The sequence below is a fragment of the Macaca nemestrina genome, chromosome 20 (genome assembly GCF_043159975.1).
Source record: "Macaca nemestrina isolate mMacNem1 chromosome 20, mMacNem.hap1, whole genome shotgun sequence".
Taxonomy (NCBI): Eukaryota; Metazoa; Chordata; class Mammalia; order Primates; family Cercopithecidae; genus Macaca; species Macaca nemestrina.
Window position 1 is genome coordinate 22480959 of NC_092144.1, and position 23634 is coordinate 22504592.

The following is a 23634-nucleotide window of genomic DNA, read 5'->3' on the forward strand; positions in this document are numbered from 1 at the left end:
TAGCCAGGATGGTCTCGATCTCCTGACCTCGTGATCCACCCGCCTCTGCCTCCCAAAGTGCTGGGATTACAGGTGTGAGCCACCACGTGTAGCCGGTGACTTTAGTTTTTTTAAATGTAAATTGCATTTTATTAGTAGCATTTCAAAGGTAAGGAAATATGTCCAAAAAGCATATAAGAGTTGGGTTTCAGGAAAAAAAAATCTAATTTTATATTCTATTTATTAAAAGTTTTTATTTACCTTTTTCTTTCCCATAGTGAGTTTAGAAAATTTGTCAGTTGTGTTTATGGCTGGGTGATTTCAAACAGAATTCCAAGGTTTAGCTGTTAGAATCCTACTAAGGAAAAGAATAAGGGCCAGATGCGGTGGCTCACACCTGTTATCCCAGCATTTTGAAAGGCTGAGGTATGCGGATCATGAGGTCATGAGTTCAGGACCAGCCTGGCCAGTATGGTGAAACCTCATCTCTACTAAAAATACAAAAATTAGCCAGGCATGGTGGCGCATGCCTGTAGTCCCAGCTACTTGGGAGGCTGAAGCAGGAGAATCGCTTGAACCCGGGAGGTGGAGGTTGCAGTGAGCTGAGATCGTACCACTGCACTCCAGCCTGGGTGACAGAGTGAGACAATCCCTCTTCCTTTTTGGCTGTAAAGATTAAATACATTTCCACAAGAAAATGTAGTAGATAATTGGTGAGTTACATAGATTCATGAAAACATAGTTCCTCTTTTTGCACCATAAATTTGTGACAGTGAATATCAGTTCTGTATCCTATGATCTTGATTTCTGAATTTAATGCTAAGTGTTATGAGATGAAATTTGGTACCTCCTAGAAGTGTTCTCATATGACGAATTGTTTACTACATAACTTTCTTTTTTTCTGAGACAGAGTCTCGGTCTGTCACCCAGGCTGGAGTGCAGTGCCATGATCTCGGCTCACTGCAACCTTCCGTCTCCCAGATTCAAGTGATTCTTCTGCCTCAGCCTCCCGAGTAGCTGGGATTACAGGTGCGCATCACCAAGCCTGGCTAATTTTTGTATTTGTAGTAGAGATGGGGTTTCACCATGTTGGCCAAGCTAGTCTCGAACTCCTGACTTCAGGTGACCTGCTGGCCTTGGCCTCCCAAAGTGCTGGGATTACAAGTGTGAGCCACCGTGCCTGGCCTACTACATAACTTTTAAAATAAATAATAAAATAATACTTTTATTGTTTGAAAGGTATAGACACTTTTGGTTTTCTTATAGAGGTATGAAATGGAAGCACCTTAAAATTTTCTTTTTGTATGCCAACACTGTGTTTCAGTAATTTTGCTGGATTTTTCAAACACTTAGTTTCAGACACCAAGGGAATAACTCAGATATGAAAATTAAAGCTTGAACTCATCTAAAGCTAATATTGAGCCTGCAAAAGGAGGTTATTAAAGGTCCAGTTGGTTCTTTCTGGGGAGCCTTTTCTGCAGATATCTCAGCCTGCTCACCTCAGCCATGGAAGAAGGCTTTATCCTGAGAAGCTTGAGAGCCCTGGGAAGCTGGAGATGCACAGGCAGGTGCAGTTAAGATTAAAATGAAAAAGGACTGGGAAGGTCTTACTGAAGATAAAGTTATTATTGATTTGAGGCAGTTTCTAAATTTTATAAAATGAAACAAAGTTAGATTTATGTAAAAAAATTTAATTCCAAAGGAGTATTGCAACAGGAGGAAGTACCAACTATTATTGCAAAGTTCAGGCAGACAAGGGCTTTTTTTCACAGAGGGGAGAAAACAAGATTAGAAAGAAAATAGCAGAAGAATGGCGAATAGAGGGTGAAAAAATCAGGTTTTAGATCAGAAAATGTTTTACCCTGAAGTTAGCATGTTCTTAGGATGAACATAAAATGGGGTTGAATATTGGCTCAGACTGAGTGTAGCTCAGTTTAGGAGCTGTGGGAAAAGAAAAACTTAAGTTTGATTAAGAAGTATTTTATTTTGACCACTGAAGACAAATTTAGCTGATTTTTTAATAAGAAAAGGAAGGAAATGTGCAGTCTATGTCTGGCTATACGACAGGTGAGAAAAGAGAGCACCACCTAAGTCATATAAGAGGGTGTTTCTTTTTAAAAACTATTTCTGGAGAACACAAAGGATGGAGAATTTTATTAATCATAGTTCTTTATCAGGATTATCTACGTGCTTCATCTTTGCCCACCTTTTTTCCTGGTCCTATGTATTTCTTCCATTTGACTTTTTCTGAGTTGTATTTTTTATAATAAACTGGTCAAGATAACTACAGTGTTTCACTGAGTTCTGTGAATAGCTCTATTATATTACTGAACTTGAGGAAAGTTCTGGGAGTCCTCAGTTATTAAACAGTGGCTCAGAAGCATAGATCAGCCCATGAAGTTTGTGACTGGAATCTGCAGTAAAGACAATGTTGTGGACTGTGCTCTGAATCAGGGTCTGTGCTGACTCTGGGCATTGTCAGAATTCAAATGTTAGACAGTGAGTGTTGGAGAATTGCTTGGTGTTCAGTAAACTCTACAGATTTGGTGCCAGAAAAAAGATATTACAGAGGCCTGGCCTGGAATGGAACTCTGGGTGCCTGGGAATGGGAGGCTCTGCTCTCCTGTACACAAGCTGTCACACTGCTCATTGTCCTGTGATTTCAGGTCTCCTCCAAGGGTGAGCGAGGACTGAAAACTTAGAGGACAAGAGCTGTGATAACAAACCCCTTTTTCCCACAGCTGCCACCACAAGATTTCCACCTACTCACAAACACAGCCCCTAGGCATTGACGTGCCCAAACCCCTCCCAGGACTAGGCACCACCCTCAGAAAATTCACAACAGCATTTTTTATCCCAGTGCTTCTTGCCAAAAACCCAAAAAATGACTGCATCTCCTAGAATATCCCCACGCCCAGACTCTGAATCTGTAGCAGTAATCTGTTTTCTCCACCATCCTAGGGTTTTGACCAACTGTTCGTAATCTCATCTGCCTGACTTCGTGGACACAAAAATAAGTCAGAGTGCAGCCTCACCTAAGCCACTATCTGCAGTACAAACCAGTCCTTCCACCTACATTGCACTCTCCTCCATCTATAGATTTTTTACTTTTAACTTTTATTTTTGGTTCATGGGTACATCTGCAGATTTGTTATATAGGTAAAATTATGTCATGAAGGTTTGGTGTGCAGATTATTTTGTCACTGAGATGCTAAGCATGGCACCAAACAAGTATTTTTTTCTGATTCTCTTTGTCCTCCTACTCTCCACCCTCAACTGAGTCTCAGTTTTTGTTGTTCCTCTCTTTGTGTCCATGTGTTCTTATTATTTAGCTCTTATTTTTTTAAATTTATTTTTCTGAGACAGAGTTTTGTTCTTGTTGCCCAGGCTGCAGTGCAATGGCTCCATCTCAGCTAACTGCAACTTCCGTCTCCCAGGTTCAAGCGATTCTCCTGTCTCAGCCTCCTTGAGTAGCTAGGATTACAGGCACCCACAACCATACCTGGCTAATTTTTGTATTTTTTAGTAGAGATAGGGTTTCACCATGTTGGCCAGGCTGGTCTCAAACTCCTGACCTCGTGGTTCACCTGCCTCGGCCTCCCAATGTGCTGGGATTACAGGCGTGAGCCACTGCTCCCAGCCAGCTCTTATTTATAAATAATAACATGCATTTGGTTTTCTGTTTCTGCATTAGTTTTCTAAGGATAATGGTCTCTAGTTCCATCCATGTTGCTGCAAAAGAAATGATCTTGGTATCTTTTTATGGCCACACAGTATTCCATGATGTTTATGTACTCTTTTTTTTTTTTTTTTTTTTTTTTTGAGATAGAGTCTGACTTTGTCCCCAGGCTAGAGTGCAGTGGTGCAGATGCTGGCTCACTGCAACCTCCGCCTCCTAGTTCAAGCGAGTCTCCTGACTCAGCCTCCCTAGTAGTTGGGATTACAGGCGCCCACTACCACACCCAGCAAATTGTATTTTTAGTAGAGACGGGGTTTCACTATGTTGGCCAGGATGGTCTCGATTTCTTGACCTCATGATCTGCCTGCCTAGGCCTCCCAAAGTGCTGGGATTATTTTGTTTTTATTAATTAATTTTTTTTTTTTTTTTTTTTTTTGAGACGGAGTCTCGCTCTGTCGCCCAGGCTGGAGTGCAGTGGCGCGATCTTGGCTCACTGCAAGCTCTGCCTCCCGGGCTCACGCCATTCTCCTGCCTCAGCCTCCCGAGTAGCTGGGACCACAGGCGCCCGCCACCACACCCGGCTAATTTTTTGTATTTTTAGTAGAGACGAGGTTTCACCGTGTTAGCCAGGAAGGTCTCGATCTCCTGACCTTGTGATCCGCCCGCCTCAGCCTCCCAAAGTGCTGGGATTACAGGCGTGAGCCACCACGCCCGGCTTTATTAATTTTTTTTGGGGGGGGATGGAGTCTCGCTGTTGTTGCCCAGGCTGGAGTGCAGTGACACAATCTTGGCTCACCACAACCTCCGCCTCCCTGGTTCAAGCGATTCTCCTGCCTCAGCCTCCTGAGTAACTGGGATTACAGGCACCTGCCACTACGCCTGGCTAAGTTTGTATTTTTAGTAGAGACAGGATTTCACCATGTTGGCCAGACTGGTTTCAAACTCCTGATCTCAGGTTGATTTACCTGCCTCAGCATCCCAAAGTGCTGGGATTACACGTGTGAGCAAGTAGGTGGCCGTGCCTAGCCACCTACTTTTTAATGAGGTTGTTTTTTTCTTGTAAACTTATTTAAGTTCATTGTGGATTCTGGATATTAGACCTTTGTCAAAAGCATAGTTTGCAAGTATTTTCTCTTATTCTGTAGGTTGTCTTTACTCTGTTAGTAGTTTTCTATGAAGAAACTCTTTAGTTCAGTTAGATCCCATTTGTCAATTTGTTGCAATTGCTTTTGTTATCTTCATTATAAAATTTTCTGGTTCCTATGTCTGGAATGATATTTCCTAGGTTATCTTCTAGAGTTTTTTATAATTCTAAGTTTTATGTTTAAATCTTTAATTCATCTTGTTAATTTTTGTATATGTTGTACGGAAGGGGTCCAGGGCTAGCCTTGTATATAGCGCTAACTAGTTATTACTGTACCATTTATTAAATAGAAAATTATTACCATATTTCTCTTTGTCAGTTTTGTTGAAGATCATATGGTTGTAAGTGTGTGGCATTATTTTTAGTAGGATTATTTAAATATTTAAATTTAAATATAAAATTTTAAATAACATTTAAAATTAAATAGGAAATTATTCCTGTATTTCTCTTTGTCAGCTTTGTTGAAGATCAGATGGTTGTAAGTGCATGGCATTATTTTTTGGCTCTCTATTCTGTTGCATTTGTCTGAGTCTGTTTTGGTTCCAGTACCATGCTGCTTTGGTTACTGTAGCTTTGTAGTATGGTTTGAAGTTGGGTAATGTAATGCCTCCAGCTTTGTTCTTTTTGCTTAGAAAAGTTCCTTGGCTATTGGAGTTCTTTTTTGGTTTCATATGTATGTATTTATTTATTTATTTATTTAGTTCTGTTAAGAATATTTTTGATAGTTTCATGGAAATAACATCTGTAAATTTCTTTTGGCAGTAAGACCATATTAACACCAACCTTTTCTATCAATGAGCACAAAATGATTTTCCATTTGTTTGCGTCATCTCTGACTTTTTTTTCCCCCCAAGACAGTTTTGCTCTTGTTGCCCAGGCTGGAGTGCAATGGCACAATCTTGGCTCACCACAACCTCTACCTCTGGGGTTCAAGGGATTCTCCTGCCTCAGACTCGCGAGTAGCTGGGATTACAGGCATGCACCACCACCCTGGGCTAATTTTGTATTTTTAGGCAGAGATGGGGGTTTCTCCATGTTGGTCAGGCTGGTCTCGAACTCCCGACCTCAGGTGATCCGACCGCCTCGGCCTCCCGAAATGCTGGGATTACAGGCGTGAGCCACTGCGTCCGGCCATCTCTGACTTCTTTAAGAAGTGTTTTGTAATTCTTGTCCTAGAGATCTTTCATCTCCCTTGTTAGCCATATTTCTAGATATTTTATTCTTTTTTGTGGCAACTGTAAATGGCATTTTTTTTTTTTTTTGAGACGGAGTCTCACTCTGTTGCCCAGGCTGGAGTGCAGTGGTGTGATTCTGGCTCACTGCAACCTCTGCCTCCTGGGTTCAAGCAATTCTTCTGCCTCAGCCTCCTGAGTAGCTGGGATTACAGGCATGTACCACCACACCTGGCTAATTTTTGTATTTTTAGTAGAGACGAGGTTTCCCCATGTTGGCCAGGCTTGTCTTGTACTCCCGATCTCAGGTGATCCGCCCCTCTCCACCTCCCAAAGTGCTGGGATTACAGGTGTGAGCCACCGTGCCCGGCTGAGATTGTATTATTAATTTGGCCTTTGGTTTGGATGTTGTTGATGTACAGAGTTGCTACTAATTTTTGTATGTTTATTTTGCATTCTGAAACTTTGCTGAAGTTGTCAGCTTACAGAATTTTTCTGCTGAGACTATAGGTTTTTTTTAGATATAAAGTCATGTCATCTGCAAATGGGGATAGTTTGAGTTCCTCTCTTTCTTTTTGGGTGCTTTTATTGTTCATCTTGCCTGCTTGCTCAGTGAGGACTTCAAAATTCCATGTTGAATAGGAGTGGTGAGAGAAGGCACCCTTGTCTTGTGCCAGTTTTCAAGAAAAAAATGTTTGCAACTTGTGTCTATTCAGTATATTGGCTGTGAATTTGTCATAGATAACTCTTTTGAAGTATGTGCCTTCAATGCCTAGTTTGTTGAGGATTATAACATGAAGGATGTTAAATTTTACGGAAAGTTTTTTCTGCATCTATTGAGTTAGTTTTGTGGTTTTTGTCTTTAGTTCTGTTTATGTGATGAATGACAGTTATTGATTTGTATGTATTGAACCAACCTTGTGTCCCAGGGATAAATCCTACTTGATTATGGTGGATTAACTTTTTGATGTGCTGCTGGATTTGGTTTTTCAGTATTTTGTTGATGATTTTTTGTTAATATTTTAAAAATATTGGCCTGAAGTTGTTTGTTTGTTTGTTTGTTTTGTCTCTGCCAGGTTTTGGTATCAGAATGATGCTGTTCTTATATAATAACTTGGGGAGAAGTCGTTTCTCAATTATTTGGAATAGTTTTAGTAAAAATAATACCAGCTCTTATTTGTACATCTGGTAGAATTCAGCTGTAAGTCCATCTGGTCCTGGGCTTTTTTTGGTTGGTAGGCTACTTATTATTTATTTGATTTTGGAGCTTTTTATTGGTTTATTCAGGGGTTCAGTTTCTTTTTTGTTCAGTCTAGGGAGGAGGTATTTGTCCAGGAATTTATTCATTTTGTCTAGATTTTTTAGTTACTGTGCATAGAAGTGCTAATTGTAGACTTCCATCCTCGTTTGTATTTTTGTTGGGTCAGTGGTAATGCCCATTTGTCGTTACTCATTGTGTGTGTGTGTGTGTGTGTGTGTGTGTTTTATCTTCTCTTTTTTCTTCATTAATCTAGCTAGTGGTTTATTTATCTTACTGAGTTTTTTCAAAACATTTACTTCTAATTTTTTAATCTTTTTTGTAGTTTTTTACATCATCTAAATATACCTCAGATATGATTTTAGTTATTTGTTGTTTTCTGCTGGCTTAGGGGTTGCTCTCACTTCTCTCATTCTTTTATTTAGGATATCAGGTTATTAAATTGAGATATTTCTAGCTTTTTGATGTGAGATTTTTTTTTTTTTTTTTGACGGAGTCTTGCTCTGTCGCCCAGGCTGGAGTGCAGTGGCCGGATCTCAGCTCACCGCAAGCTCCGCCTCCCGGGTTCACGCCATTCTCTTGCCTCAGCCTCCCGAGTAGCTGGGACTACAGGCGCCCGCCACCTCGCCCGGCTAGTTTTTTTTTTTTTTTTTTTTTTTTGAGATGGAGTCTTGCTCTGTCGCCCAGGCTGGAGTGCAGTGGCCGGATCTCAGCTCACTGCAAGCTCTGCCTCCTGGGTTCAGGCCATTCTCCTGTCTCAGCCTCCCGAGTAGCTGGGACTACAGGCACCCACCACCTCGTCCGGCTAATTTTTTTGTATTTTTTAGTAGAGACGGGGTTTCACCTTGTTAGCCAGGATGGTCTCGATCTCCTGACCTCGTGATCCGCCCGTCTCGGCCTCCCAAAGTGCTGGGATTACAGGCTTGAGCCACCGCGCCCGGCCTATGTGAGCATTTAATGCTATAAATTTCCCTTTTAATACTGCCTTAGTTGTGTTGCAGTGATTCTGGTATGTTGTGTCTTTGTTCTCATTTATTTTAAAGAATTTGATTTTTGCCTTAATTGTATTATTTACCCAAAAGTCATTCATGTTCAGGTTAATTTGCATGTAGTTGTCTTGTTTCAAGTGGTTTTCTTTGTATTGAATTATATTTTTATCAAGCTGTGGTCTCACTGAGTATGTTGCTGATACCATTTTGAAATTTTTGAATTTGCTGAGGATTGTTTTATTTCTGATTTTGTGGTCGATTTTAGAGTACATGCCCTGTGGTGGTGAAAACATTGTATATTATGTTGTTTTTAGATGGAGAGTTCTGTAGATGTTTACTACTATTTGGTCAAGTGTTGAGTTTAGGTCCTAATATCGCTGTTAATTTTTCTGCTTCAGTAATTTGTTTACTAGTGTCTGTGGCATGTTGTAGTCCCCCACTATTTTTGTGTAAGAATCCAACTGTCTTCATAGGTCTCTAAGAAGTTGCTTTATTTATGTGGACCCATGGATTTTTTATAGCACCTTTTTCTCTTCTGCTTTTTTCCCCATAAACATTCTTTCAAGTGAATACAGTGTGCTCAGTGCTACTCCTTAGATGCCTGAATCCAGTGTCTACTAAAATTAAGATGTCCAAGAGTTCAGCATATCCAGAGACCTGGCTGTTGTAAGAGAAAATATAAGTTAGAAATAAAAGGCTCTCTTTTCTTTTTTTTTCTTTTTTCTTTTTTTTGTTTTTTGAGATGAAGTCTTGCTCTGTCACCCATGCTGGAGTGCACTGGCGTGATCTTGGCTCACTGCAACCTCTGCCTCCTGGGTTCAAGTGATTCTCGTGTCTCAGCCTCCCAAGTAGCTGGGATTACAGGCACGTGCCACCATGCCCAGCTAATAATTTTTGTATTTTTAGTAGAGACGGGGTTTCACCATCTTGGCCAGGCTGGTCTTGAGCTTCTGACCTCAAGTGATCCACCCATCTTGGCCTCCCAAAGTGGTGGGATTACAGGTATGAGCCACTGCACCCAGCCAAAAGGCTCTATTTTTATACCTGAAAATAAGAAAGAATGTTTTGCTCATCTCTCTCCTTTTTTTTTTTGAGATGGAATCTCGTTTTGTCAACTAGGCTGGAGTGCAGTGGCATGATCTGAGTTCACTGCAACCTTGGCCTCCTGGGTTCAAGTGATTCTCCTGCCTCAGCCTCCCGAGTAGCTGGGATTACAGATGCCCGCCACCACGCCTGGCTAATTTTTGTGCTTTTAGTAGAGATGCCGTTTCCCCATGTTGGCCAGGCTGGTCTTGAACTCTGGACCTCAGGTGATCCGCCCACCTCAGCCTCCCAAAGTGCTGGGATTACAGGCGTGAGCCACCGTGGCCTGCCCATCTCTGTCTTCTTCAAGCATTTAGGTTATATGTAGATATTTTTCTCTGCTTTTTAAAAATATATGTATATCATATTAACAGCTAAATAAACCTTTTGGCATTCTTTGTGACTCAGGATTTTATTTTTGTTTTTATTTATTTTTTTGAGATAGAGTTTTGCTCTTGTCACCCAGGCTAGAGTGCAATGGCTTGATCTCGGCTCACTGCAACCTCCGCCTCCTGGGTTCAAGCAATTCTTCTGCCTCAGCCTCCTGGGTAGGTGGAATTACAGGTGCCCGCCACCATGCCCAGCTAATTTTTGTGTTTTTAGTAGAGACAGGGTTTCACCATGTTGGCCAGGCTGGTTTCAAACTCCTGACCTCAGGTGATCCGCCCACCTCAGCCTCTCAAAGTGCTGGGATTACAGGTGTGAGCCACTGTGCCCAGCAAACAGTTTTCTTAATGTTCTATCATTGTCGAGTTTCTCTGGGGCTGGAGAAAATGTTTTCTTTTACTATTATTTTTTATTATACTTTAAGTTCTGGGATACATGTGCAGAACGTGTGTGCAGGTTTGTTACACAGGTATGCGTGTGCCATGGTGGTTGGCTCCACCTATCAACCTGTCATCTAATTTTAAGCCCCGCATGCATTAGATATATGTCCTCATGCTCTCCCTCCCCTTGCCCCCCACCAGAAAATTTTTCTTTTAATGGTATTTCCCAAACACTGTCTAGAATTACCAGATATGATAGATACATACAAGGTGCTAACCAGGATCTACTCTAGAGTGGGCTTACCCTCTCAGGCTTCCAGTCAACTCCCAAATTTGCTGCAGAGCGCATGCTGTCACCTAAATATGCAGGCAGAATTGTCTCTCTTATTTTGTATCTATAGTCCTCTACAGTGACTTCTAGAGGGGCTAGGCCAGATTTCTACAAACTTCACAGGGCAGCAATCAGCCATTTTACCTCTTTCAATTACTCTTGAATCTTCAGGCCTGAAACTGATTTAGAGAGCATGGGGCCCACAAATCCAACTAGAGTAACAGGTGTGCATTGAGTATACACATAGACATGAGAATCTCCACTTTCCACTTCCTCCTGTTACCGAAATGCTCACAAATGTGCAGGTAACATCTGCTGATACTCTGTCCACCCAGAACCTAAATCTGCAGCTCCAAATTCTGAATCTAGGTCTTGAAATTTTGGAAATTAAAAAACTTGTATCTGAGAAATGCAGATCCTTTTAGTTGTCAAACTTGAAGAGACATTAAAATGAGAGCACAATTATGTCTTTCTCCCCACTTTCATCTATATGTATTCATCCCTTGAAACTGTTTGCTATTGCCACCAGTAGTTGTGAATTAAATTAATAATGCCACACTGGACACTCTAAACCTTAGCGATGTACATCCAATCAATAATTAATGTTATTCCTGTAAATAAGAATTTGACAAACAAGTTTGTACCAGCCCAAAGAGGGACCATCTTCTGTCCTCTTTTTACCTTTACAAATACCCTTGTAACTGGTGGTAAACTTAAGTGTAGATTCCAGGCAACTTGAATCTTTCCTTTCATGTTATAAATCTCAAGCTTGGTCCCCCCAAAACTGGGGGGGACCAGTTTTCTGTATGTTGCCTTAGCTTTTTCCTTTTAGGTAGAAATATCATTTAGAATGAGCTAGAGCAGCCTCTATGAGTGGACCTCTTCTTTGATTGTACTCCACTTTCTGTGACACACAAGAATGCAGAGCCAGGTTTCTCTGACGTAGAATCTGCACATAAGGTCTAACCTCTGTCTGGGATTCACAAGTCAAGGTTAGGCTTTGGATTGAGAATGTACAGAAAACATACAAGAGACATTTTCTCTATTGTGAGATGTCAGCATAGAAATGTTAAAACCCCTTTTTGAGAATGCAGTGTTTTGAACTTCTCAGATCTCGTCCAGTGACTTTCTACAGTTATGTGAGGGGCTCCAGGTGTAAATAGATTCTGATTGCAGAATCTGTAAGTGTAAACAAGCATCTTCAGAGTAAGAGATTGAGACTACAAGGTATCCAGTGCCATGACCAAACTATACCTACCCATAAAATGTGATACCGGAGTGGAGTATTCTAGTCCTTTTTTTTTTTAACCCAAGAGCAAACTAATCAGGACATGCAATTCAAGTTCTGGAGCTCCACCAGAACAGTTGCATTCTTCATTTAGCCTGAGTCTCTCCTCCCTAGCTTATCATTGGGCCACCAGCTCAGGGGCACTGAGAACCCTCTCACAATCACCTAGGCATCTTTGAGAAATTTGAAAATGTCCAGAACAGAATTATGTAAGGCTGACATGAGTGGTTAATTCTGCTTCTGTCTCAATGTAAGAGAAATAAGTCATCCTGTGTTTGTTCCTCCCCCCCATACAAGAGAGATCTTTGGTTGGTACTCAGATGAGAGTTTCTCCAGTTTCCTGGTACTTAGGTGAAAAACAAGGAAGAGGTCTGGAGACTCAAACAGATAAACTAATTGCTTCCATTTCATATGACCATTAGAAAAATAGATAAAGCAGTCATCATCCCTATCATCCAGGAACTTTTAGTCTAGACTAGCAACTAGATAAATGGCTGAATTGGGCATGATATGGTTGCTACAATGTTCCTAGACAGAGGCAGTGAGGAAGACCCCAGGACCCTTCAGTCTTCATCTAATTCCTCCTTCTGCACTGCTAGAGTTTTGTCTGACACAACCCCATGGTGGCACAGGGGCAGTCAGTTCTCCAGGGGTAATGACTGGTACCTTTGCATTGACAGCAGGGGCCTGGCAGGGGCTTAGTACATCCCTTTGCCCAATGCCCACTTTTCTTGCATTTGAAGCAAGAGTCTCTGCTGGCTTTATCTTTATGGCCCTTCAGATTTTCCTTAGATGCTCTTTGGGCATTCAGGACATCGCCAATGATGGCTGCCATAATTTTGGCTTGCCGTTTTTCTTTACTCTGTTTCCATTATCCTTCCTTCAGATCACAAGTGTTATACACCATAAACACAGTATCAAGAATCTGGTTTTGATTAGTCTGTGGCCCCATCTGTAGCTTGTGGAGCTTATGTCTAATGTCAGGGGCAGATTGGCTAATAAAATGCTTTGCCATTAATAGTTTCCCTTCCGGAGAGGAAGGGACTAGATTAGTATATTTTTTAAAAGGCTTCCTCCAACCTGCCATAAAACATGGCTAGATTTTTCTTCTTGCTTTATGTAACCTTCTGTACTATATCAAAATTTTCTGCCTTAGTTGTTCCCTTTCTCATTCCTCCAAGGAGAGCCTCAAGCAATTTAACCTGGTTGTTTCCCACAGTGGTGTTATAGTTTCAATGAGGATCAGTAGTGGGAACTGTTTCTGGTTCTGAGTGATTGGCCTGAGGGTTTCAGGTGAATAATCCATCTGCTTCCTTGTAGGTGGCCTCAAAGATGTGTTCTTTTTCTGAAGGGATGCAACAGGTTGCTAGAATAAATTGAACATCTCTTCATGAGAGATCATAGTTTGAAACCCATCGGCAAATTTCCCAAGATTCTCAGAATAGCTTTCTAGCTTCTCCTTACATTGTTGTGTATCAGTTATAGAGAAGGGGACCTTCACTAGGACTGGCCCCTCAGCTCCTGCTACCCTGAGAGGTAGCAGGGCTGGAGAGAGGGTTCAATACAGTGTTCCCCCTTGAGTATGAGGGGAACGTGTAGGATCACTGGTGTTTGCTCCTGAGTTTTAGCCTCAGAAGCATTTGGCAAGGGACTATGTAAGGATGGTCGCTGCTCACCCTGGGAACCAGGTGACCCTGTGAAAGAAGGTTGTCTATAATATCAACTTCTGCCTTAGAACTTTCCTTTACGGGGTAGGTTCTGGGAGTTTCACAGATTGTTAGGTTTTGATATAGGGTCATGAAGGACTGTACCTAGATTTCTGACCATTTGCCCTGCCTCTTGCAAAATAGGCCTGTTTGCAGGATAGTGTCATAATTAATGCTACCACTGACTGCCCACTATTCTGAGCTGAGCAGCTCATAATAGGGCCAGACAGTATTGCAGAAAAATATACATTTTCTCTTGAGATTGTCAGGGTCAAATTGATTCTAATGGTGGAGGATATAGCCAAGCAGGGAATCAGAATTGGAAATAGAGTTGCCCACAGTGGAATCAGGTGAAATAGATTGAGAGTTGCTCATAATGGTCTAGAAAAAAGAAAAAAGAAGAGGACCTTGCAAACTAGAGGGCTTATTAGTGACCCAAATTTTTCCTAGGGCATCTCCCTGGAAAAATTCTTGGCCCAGACTGAGGTCTCTGGGAGCATCCCCTCTTTAAGCCTCAGACTTAGTCTGTCAGATGGCTTTGACCTTAGAAAGGTGCCAGCACCACTGTAGAATGGTTCCCTCCACCACTGATGACCTACTATGAGTTTTTTTTTTTTTTTAATTTTTTTTGAGACAGAGTCTCACTCTGTTGCCCAGGCTGGAGTGCAGTAGCATGATCCTGGCTCACTGCAACCTCTGCCTCCTGAATTCAAGTGATTCTCCTGCCTCAGCCTCCTGAGTAGCTGGTATTACAGGTGCGTGCCACAATGCAAGGCTAATTTTTTTGTATTTTTAGTTGGTCAGGCAGGTCTCAAACCCCTGACCTCATGATCCGCCCGCCTTGGTGTCCCAAAGTGCTGGGATTACAGGCATGAGCCACTGCACCCGGCCTACTATGAGCTTTTTTTAAGGCTTGTCTATCCCATTTAAAGCAACCCTTTCTCTCTCTCAACTTAGGCAATAATACATTTTCTTTCATAAAATCCCCCCTCCATCACACACCTCACAGACCACCTGCAACATGCTTGGACCCTCTGACTTATATAACCTTTTTGCATAGCTAGGTGGGTTTTCTGTCCATAGCTAGTTGAGTGGGGGAAGGGAAGAATTTAGCATAAGAAAAGAAGGTTTCAGTCACCTCAAATGTGTGAGTTCACCCTGGGCAAACTGCCACTGCCAACTGTGTCACATGTAGGGATCAGGGACTATAACCAGAATCTGGGATAGAAAATCTTTCCCCCTTCTGGGCAGGACAGCCAGCCTGTTTGCCCCTTGGCCTTCCGAGAACATCAGAGAGTGGCTCTGGCTAGTTCCACTCAATTACCAACAGCTACTAGAAAATGGCTGCTGAAAGACTGAAAAAGGAGAAAAGGAAAAGATCTCAGAAAACAGACAAAAACAATAGGACTCAGAAAAAGGAAAAAAAAAAAAAAAAAAAGGTCTCAGGTCCCTCACCCAGACTGAGAGGTGGCAGTCAGGCGCTTCCACATGGAAACCTTTCAGTTTCATCAAAAAGTGGCCCTGGCCAGCAACTTGCAGTTGTCTTCATGCTTAGGCACTGTCCACCAAGGGTCCTGAGTAGGAAAGGAAAAGATAGAGAGAGAGAGAAAGAGAGAAAGAAAAAGACTTCCCTGTATGTAAAAGGAGAAAGGAAAAAATTAAGTCCCATACTTTGGGCCTACCTCCTCTCCTGCCTGGCTCACCAAAATAAGTTACCAGTAGGAAGGTCTTGACTGCAGGTTATCCAGGTTCTTGGCCTTTTGAACAAAGAATTGGATGAAACAGCAAAGCAAGAAAAGAATGAAGCAACAAAGGAACAAAACAGGTTTATTGAAAATGAAATTATACTCTGCAGTGTGAAAGTGGGCCCGAACAATGGCTTAAGGTCCCAGACACAGAATTTTCTTGGGTTCATATATCTCCTAGAGGTTTCCCATTGGCCACTTGGTGCTCACCTCATGTAAATGAAGTGGTGGCCCACAATTGCTCTGATTAGTTGCAGAAAGCAACCAATCAGAGGCTGAAGCGAAGTTACAAAGGTCGCAGTCCTCTGCAAATATCCGATTGGTTGCAAAAACAACCAATCAGGCTAAGGTGAAGTTATAAAGTGTCAGTTTTATTCAAATAGAGACTCAGCCCACAATCAGTCTGATTGGTTGTGGACAGCCAATTTCCTATCTGCCTCACGGAAAAGGTGGGGATTTGCAAAGGCAATCCTCTGGTCTTTTTGTTACTTAGGCATGGAAAGTTAGTTTTCCTTTCCATTTAGGTCTAGGAATTCGGTATGAAATGGTCTTAGGTTCCCTGCCTCCAGACCCTATTCTCCTGCCTCATTAGTACATGTGTACCTCATGGTTTCCAAATGCAGACTTACTTAGACGTTGCTGCTTTCTGCTTATTCTGTAAACTTTAAAGAGCCAGCAAAGAATATGAAAATTGGTAGTCTTCATTTGAGAAATATTTGTGTTGTGACAAGAGTGCTGAGTGTAAGGGACTCCATGCTGTGCCTGCTTTCTCTAATGCTAATACATGAGCCCCAGAGGAGCAATGTCAGCATTGATCGGGAACATTAATGGGTTTAAAATACCCATTAATGGCTGACTGCTGTGGCTCATGCCTGTAATCCCAGCACTTTGGGAGGCCAAGTTGGGTGAATCAGTAGAGGTCTGGAGTTTGAGATCATCCTGACTGGTGAAACTCTGCCTCTACTAAAAATACACAAAAAATTAGCTGCTTGTGGTGGCAAGCACCTATGTAATCCCAGCTACTCAGAAGGCTGAGGCAGGAGAATCACTTGAACCCAGGGGACGGAGGTTGCAGTGAGTCGAGAGCCTGCCACTGCACTCCATCCTGCACTACAGAGCAACGCTCCATCACACACACACACACACACAACCCAAAAAACAAAAAAAAAACAAAAAAAAAATTCATGAACGCTAAGTCTGCAGAATTACATCACAGAGAGTGGGGCCATAGTTTCCAAGTATTTTTTAAGCTCATTAAAGCTTTAAAGGCAATGCCCAGCTAAGTGGTTTTCAGCCCAGGTTTGATTTTTTTTTTTTTTTTTTTGAGGCGGAGTCTCACTCTGTGCCCAGACTGGAGTGCAGTGGTGCGATTTCAGCTCACTGCAACCTCCACCTCCTGGGTTCAAGCGATTCTCCTGCCTCAGCCTCCTGAGTACCTGGGATTATAAGCAAGCACCACCACGCTTGGCTAATTTTTGTATTTTTGGTAGAGACGGGGTTTCACCATGTTGGCCAGGCTGGTCAAGAACTTCTGACCTCAAGTGATTCGCCACCCCCCAGCCTTGGCCTCCCAAAGTGCTGGGATTACAGGTGTGAGCCACCATGCCCAGCCCAGGTTTCTAATTAAGGTTACATGGCCATGGCCAATTTGCAGAAATACCTACTTGTGCCCTATCCATGGGTCTGTTTATTCTTCTGGGCGGAGGTATCATGTTTTGTTTTTTGTTTTTGAGATGGAGTCTCACTGTGTTGCTCAGGCTGGAGTACAGTGGCCTGACCTCCGGTCACTGCAACATTCGCCTGCCATGTTTAAGCGATTCTCATGCCTCTGCCTTCCAAGTAGCTGAGATTACTGGTGCATACCATTATGCCTGGCTAATTTGTGTATTTTTAGTAGAGATGGGGTTTTGCCATGTTGGCCAGGTTGTTCTCAAACTCCTGGCCTCAAGTGATCTGCCCACCTCGGCCTCCCAAAGTGCTGCAATTACAAGTGTGAGCCACTGTTCCCACCCACGTTGTTTTTAATTAAGTGCCTCATGTGACTCTAACGTGAGCCCAAAATCAAGTATGAGGGGTTCAAGATACATTCATGAGAGTTAAGTTCCACCTTTGCTCTAAAGAATGGTCAAAGGGCTGGTTCTGTTTGGTTTGGTAGTGACAGAAAAGTGTGGCTCGTATTTTCATTGCTGTAGCAGAAATTGCTGGTGTCCATGGCAGGGCAGGGCACCTGAGGACAGAAGGAAAGAAACTTTTACTTTTATCTCCATGGAGCAGCTCATGGTTCCTGAATCTCTTCTGGTATGAAGGACAGAAATGGGTGGACTTTTTCAGTTAGTCTTGGTCCTTCTGCCTGTGGGTATGATAGGAGCAGGTAAACATGTGGTACTGATACCTTTAAAGGCATATTCTAAAGATGCAGGTGTAATTTGTCCAGAGAATCACATCTGAAAAGAATTTTCAGAGAAAGGAAAAAATGGCTTTTTTTCAGTTAAACATGTCTCAGATCAAGAGCTGTGTCCACTCTGCCTCCTGGAATGCCATACGTTTACTTTGACTTCTCTACTTGTGTTTTTTCTCCCTAATGAGTTTGTTTTAACTACTTCTAAAAACTCTTACGATAGTCAAGACTCTGAAAAATATTTCTTTTCTATATACCAGAGCCTTCTCTACATCATGGCTTCTTATATGCCATGCAGAATTCTCACCATTATTTTATGATCTGCAATATTAAAAATGTTGCCTGTGGCTGTTGAACATGGGAAGGTGTAGATACTCAAGATTCCTATTGGGAAAACCTGGGGTCCTTAGTAAAAATGGGGAACATCTAATGTTGAGGTTCCATCTGTGTTCTCAATTAGCTATTATTTAAACAAGATAGCATTTATTACACAGAAGCTTCTGAAGCACTCAAAAAGGTACATGTTTGTGTTTATGTCCTTAATTATATATATATTGTTTGTTGTTTTTTTGTTTGAGACGGAGTCTCACTCTTGTTGCCCATGCTGGAGTGCAATGGCACGATCTCAGCTCACTGCAACTTCCACTCACCACAGCCTCCACCTCCCAGGTTCAAGCGATTCTCATGATTCGCCTGCCTCTGCCTCCTGAGTAGCTGGGATTACACACATGCGCCACCACGCCTGGCTAATTTTGTATTTTTAGTAGAGGTGGGGTTTCTCCATGTTGGTCAAGTGGGTCTTGGAACTCCCGACCTCAGGTGATCCGCCTGCCTCGGCCTCCCAAAGTGCTGGGTTTACAGGCATGAGCCATTGTGCATGACCTATTGTATATATTATTATCCATAAAATTATTATATATACACTGGTGTTGTGGCTCTTGTGCCACTGTTTTCTCAGGGTTAGAGAACACATAAGGAAATATTTCTGTGTAAAAAAATTGATTTTATTGGATAATTTCAGTCACTCCTGTAAATCAGAAGCAGTTCTCATTACTCTCTCATTTTACCTTGAGTCAAATTATAATCTCTGTTGGCTACCTCGTGAATATGTTTGTGTGTATGTGTTTTTCAGGGACTGTTGACATTTAGGGATGTGGCCGTAGAATTCTCTCTGGAAGAATGGCAATGCCTGGACGCTGCACAGCGGAATTTATATAAAAATGTGATTTTAGAGAACTACAGAAACCTGGTCTTCCTGGGTAAGGATAACTTCAACACACAGTTTCTTTTTGTTTTTCTTTTGAGACGGAGTCTGGCTCTGTCGCCAGGCTAGAGTGCAGTGGTACGATCTTGGCTCACTGCAACCTCTGCCTCCTGGGTTCAAGCGATTCTCGTGCCTCAGCCTTCCAAGTAGCTGGGACTACAGATGTGAGCCACCATGGCTGGCTAATTTTTTTTGTATTTTTGGTAGATACACGGTTTCACCATGTTGGCCAGGCTGGTATCGAACTCCTGACCTCAGGTTAACCACTTGCCTTGGCCTCCCAAAGTGCTAGGATTACTGGTGTGAGCCACCATGCCTGTCCCAACACACAGTTTCTAATATACCGTAATTTTCTCTTCTTTGTAGAATGTGTTTTGGTAATGTATGCTTTGAATAAATGAGTTTCAGATCCCTGTTTTTGAGAAAATCTTAAGGATTTGTCTGTATTGAGAAGAATTTCTTCAGTATGTTTCATCTTGATTTGAACTTACCACATTCCTGAGCTGATCTGTGTCCTTCACTCTAGATTAGTGGTAATTTCAGAAGTTTAGTGGCATAAAACATTGTTGCCCACACCTTCAAATCTAATTGCCAACACAAAGTTTTGATTCATAAGTAGTGGGTAATGAAATTAAGAACCTGCAAATTTAGAATATTTTCTTTTTTTTTTTTTTTTTTTTTTTTTTGAGACGGAGTCTCGCTCTGTCGCCGGGGCTGGAGCGCAGTGGCCGGATCTCAGCTCACTGCAAGCTCCGCCTCCCGGGTTTACGCCATTCTCCTGCCTCAGCCTCCTGTGTAGCTGGGACTACAGGCGCCCGCCACCTCGCCCGGCTAGTTTTTTGTATTTTTTTAGTAGAGACGGGGTTTCACTGTGTTCGCCAGGATGGTCTCGATCTCCTGACCTCGTGATCCGCCCGTCTCGGCCTCCCAAAGTGCTGGGATTACAGGCTTGAGCCACCGCGCCCGGCCCAGAATATTTTCTAAGTATTTAAACATTTGTTATAAGTCAGTATTGGGGATTAATTTGCTATTCTATTACATTCTCTTTACTGAGCACATTACTAGGTTGGTAATTGGAGAATATGAGCAAGATTCATGTTATTTGTTTTTTAATAAAACAGGTATTGCTGTCTCTAAGCCAGACCTGATCACCTGTCTGGAGCAAGAAAAAGAGCCTTTAACTATGCAGAGACATGAGATGGTAGATGAACCCCCAGGTAAGTGAGAGTGAAAGTGAATACAACAGGTGACAAAGATGAGAGGTCCAAAGGTCAAAGAGAAAACCAGTCCTTAAAATGTGATTTGGGAAGCTGTGTTTTAAAGGAAATAGTTTCTGGAAAGCCTGAGTATTTTTTGCGCTCACATTTGAGCATTTTCTGTCTTATGCTTTTAAATTCTCTAAGGTTTCTATTTACATTTTTAGTAATTTCCCTTCAAATTTTCAGTGAGAACCAATGTCCTCTTCATGGCATATAAGAGACTGCGCAATCTGAATCCTTACTCATTTGTTTTGGAGACACAGAAATATCTGCATAATTTTGAGAAACTCTATTAAATGATTTTTTAAGTTCTTTTTTTCCATCATGTCTGAAACATGTGAGAAGTGTTTTCTATTGTTTTCTTTTCTTCTTCTTCTTCTTTTTTTTTTTTTTTTGAGACAGAGTCTTGCTGTCTTACTCTGTGGCCCAGGCTGGGGTGCAGTGCTACAGTCTCAACTCACTGTAACTTTTGCCTCTTGGGTTTAAGCAGTTCTCCTGTCTCAGCCTCCCAAATAGCTGGGATTACAAGCACATGGCCACCACGCCTGGCTAATTTTTTGTTTTTAGTAGAGATGGGGTTTCACTGTGTTGGCCAGGCTGGTCTCAAACTCTTGCCCTCAAGTGATTTGCTTTCCTTGCCTTCCCAAAGTGCTGGGATTACAGGTGTGAGCCACTATGCCCCGCCGCCCCCCCCTTTTTTTTTTTTTTTCCATTTTTCTACATATTTTATTTGTTTGTATTTCTGTAGTCTTCAAATGTAGTCTTGAAATTATAAAGGGCTGGGTGCAGTGGCTCAAGGGCCGGGCACGGTGGCTCACGCCTGTAATCCCAGCACTTTGGGAGGCCCAGGCGGGCAGATCAGGAGGTCAGATAAAAACTAGAAAGAAGCTTTCTGAGAAACTGCTTTGTGATGTGTGCATTCATCTCACAGAGATAAATCTTTTGATTCAGCAGTTTGGAAACCTGGCTAATATGGTGAAACCCCATCTCTACTAAAAATACAGAAAATTAGCTGGGTGTGGTGGCACACGCCTGTAATCCCAGCTACTCAGGAGGCTGAGGCAGGAGAATCACTTGAATCGGGGAGGTAGAAGTTACAGTGAGCCAGGATTGTGCCACTGCACTGCAGCCTGGCTATAGAGTGGTACTCCATCTCAAAAAGAAAAAAGAAAAGAAAATTATTATAAAGTATGATATCCTTCTGCTTTGTTTTTTTTTCTCAAGGTTGCTTTGGCTATTTAAAGTATATCATAGTTTCATTTACATGTTAGAATTACATTTTTTATTACTGTGAAAAATGCCACTGGAATTTTGATAGGGAGTCTATTGAATCTATATATCATTTTGGATAACATGTCACTTTAACAGTATTTATTCTTTCAATTCATAGACATAAAATACTTTCAAATTTATTTATGTCTTTTCTAATATATTTCACTGATATATCTCTCACTGTAAAGACTTTGTACCTCCTTGGTTAAATTTGTTCTCAGAAATTTATTTTAATGCTATTGTAAATAAGATTTTTTTTTCTCTATTGTATCAGACAGTTTAGATTTATGGAACCCTAACTTGTATGTTAGTTTTATATTTTTCTAATTTACTGAGTGTATTTACAAGTTTTAATGTACTGTTTATGTTTATATATATATAATCGTATGAGCTACAGCTAGCAACTTTTTACTTATGTGTCTTCAATTTCAATTGCTCTTTTTCATTTTTTGACTAATTCTTCTGCCAGTACTTTCAGTGTTATGTTAAACTAGCAGCATTGACAATGAGCACAATATAGTTTTGCATTGGCATCTGTGTATAGAAGGAGAAAACAGCTCAAGTTTTTATAAACTGGTTTCAGAAGGTAAAGATCTTCTTTTGTTGGACCCTCAGGGTAGTGGGATGCCCTCTGGTTTGTAGTGGAGAGGGCTTTGTCACAAGGCTGCTGGGTCTGCACTAGGGTCTACCCTTAGTTGGCTTGTCCTAAAAAACTTGGGTAGTTTAAATTCCCATTTTGGACAGACTGAATTTTGGCAGAGGATTTTGCTCTGTAGGGCAAACACTAGGGCAGGTTTTTGCAGTAGGGTCTGCATATGGTGGGCCTTATATCAGAATGTGGATGACTATGGCTTTCAGCGAGTACCAGAAAGGATCTTTCCAGGTCACTGTGTGGGTTTCTATATAGGCAGAACTGACTATAAACTGTGGCTCAGCGAGCTGGAACTGAGTCATTGTACTGCTTCAGGGACCACGGTAAAGGCTAAGGTCTGTAGGCCAGCTGACATGGCTATAAATGGGTATCTTCCTCCTGGCCTCTGGAAAAGCCGAATCTCTCCCAGACTTTGGCTGGGAGGAGTTTGGGATGATTACATAGTAAATTCAGAATTCTAGTGGGACCAAGTTGAGTGGGCCATTTCCTAGTCTGTAGTTAAGAACAGGGATCCTGTAGTTTGCACCTGAATGAGGGCCTGCCTTCTGAAAAGAAGACTTTAAAATCTTGGGCTTTATCAGAATTCCACAACTCCCTCTCTCTCTGGATCTCAAAGCTCTCAAAGGCACTTATTTTGAGATGGAGTCTTGCTACGTACATAATTCAGGCTGATTTTGAAATCCTAACCTGAAGTCATTCTCTAAACTTAATATACCATGTATCTTTCATTACAGGTGTGAGTCATGATGCCTGGCCATCTCCTAAAGGCGTTTTTGTCAGGGATGGCTGACAAATTGTCTTGCTGTGCAGGAGATAACAAAATAGGTTACCTTTTATTCTCCCATCTTACTGATTTCACTCCTGCTATACATTTTTATTCTCCATTTTCTATTTCAATTTTGTCTGTAATTTTACATTTAGAAATTTAGAACAATATGCTAGAATTTACATGTAATGCCTGAAGTAAATTAGATAATTTGTAGGCACTCCATATTTACTAAAACTTTACTTATAAATTTAGGCTTGATGTAGGAAAAAAGAATTCTATGATTTGCACCCATTTTGTCCAGCCTATATCTAAATAATGTAATTTATTTGCAGATATTTATTTTATATATCAGACACTCTAACTATATTCTGCAATATATATTTTTTTATATATTTAACATTTATATATTTAGCATTATATATATTTATATATGTGAGTTTGTATATATATATATATATATAGCAATGTAAGGCTTTTTTTTGCTTCTAAAGTTGGATTACAGCAGTTTCATTTTGTGTAACAATAGCATATATTTAAAACATAAAATTTCTTTTTTTTTTTTTTTTTTTTGAGACAGAGTCTCACTCTGTCACCCAGCCTGAAGTTCAGTGGTACAATCTCTGCTCACTGCAACCTCCACCTCCCAGGTTCAAGCGATTCTCCTGTCTCAGTCTCCCGAGTAGCTGGGACTATAGGCACACACCACCATGCCCGGCTAATTTTTGTACTTTTAGTAGAGACGGGGTTCACCACGTTGGCCAGGCTGGTCTTGAACTCCTGACCTCGTGATCCATCCATCTGCCTCGGCCTCCCAAAGTTCTGATACAGATGTGAGCCACTGAGCCTGGCCCAAAATTGTCTTTTTTTTTTTTTGAGATG

General features: G+C 41.5%; 1 protein-coding gene across 2 annotated transcripts in view; it reads left to right on the plus strand.

Annotated features, from left to right (window-relative positions):
• The window catches only part of LOC105494272 (zinc finger protein 675), a 74895-nt gene that overhangs the window by 44988 nt on the left and 6273 nt on the right, over positions 1-23634 (plus strand). Inside the window, exons 2-3 of one of the 2 annotated variants that reach the window (XM_011762561.3) lie at positions 18672-18798; positions 19925-20020. The exons of the other annotated variant lie outside the window; for it this stretch is intronic. Coding sequence (XP_011760863.3) covers positions 18672-18798; positions 19925-20020 — 223 coding nt within the window. The remainder of the gene's footprint in view (positions 1-18671; positions 18799-19924; positions 20021-23634) is intronic. 2 annotated transcript variants of the gene reach the window in all.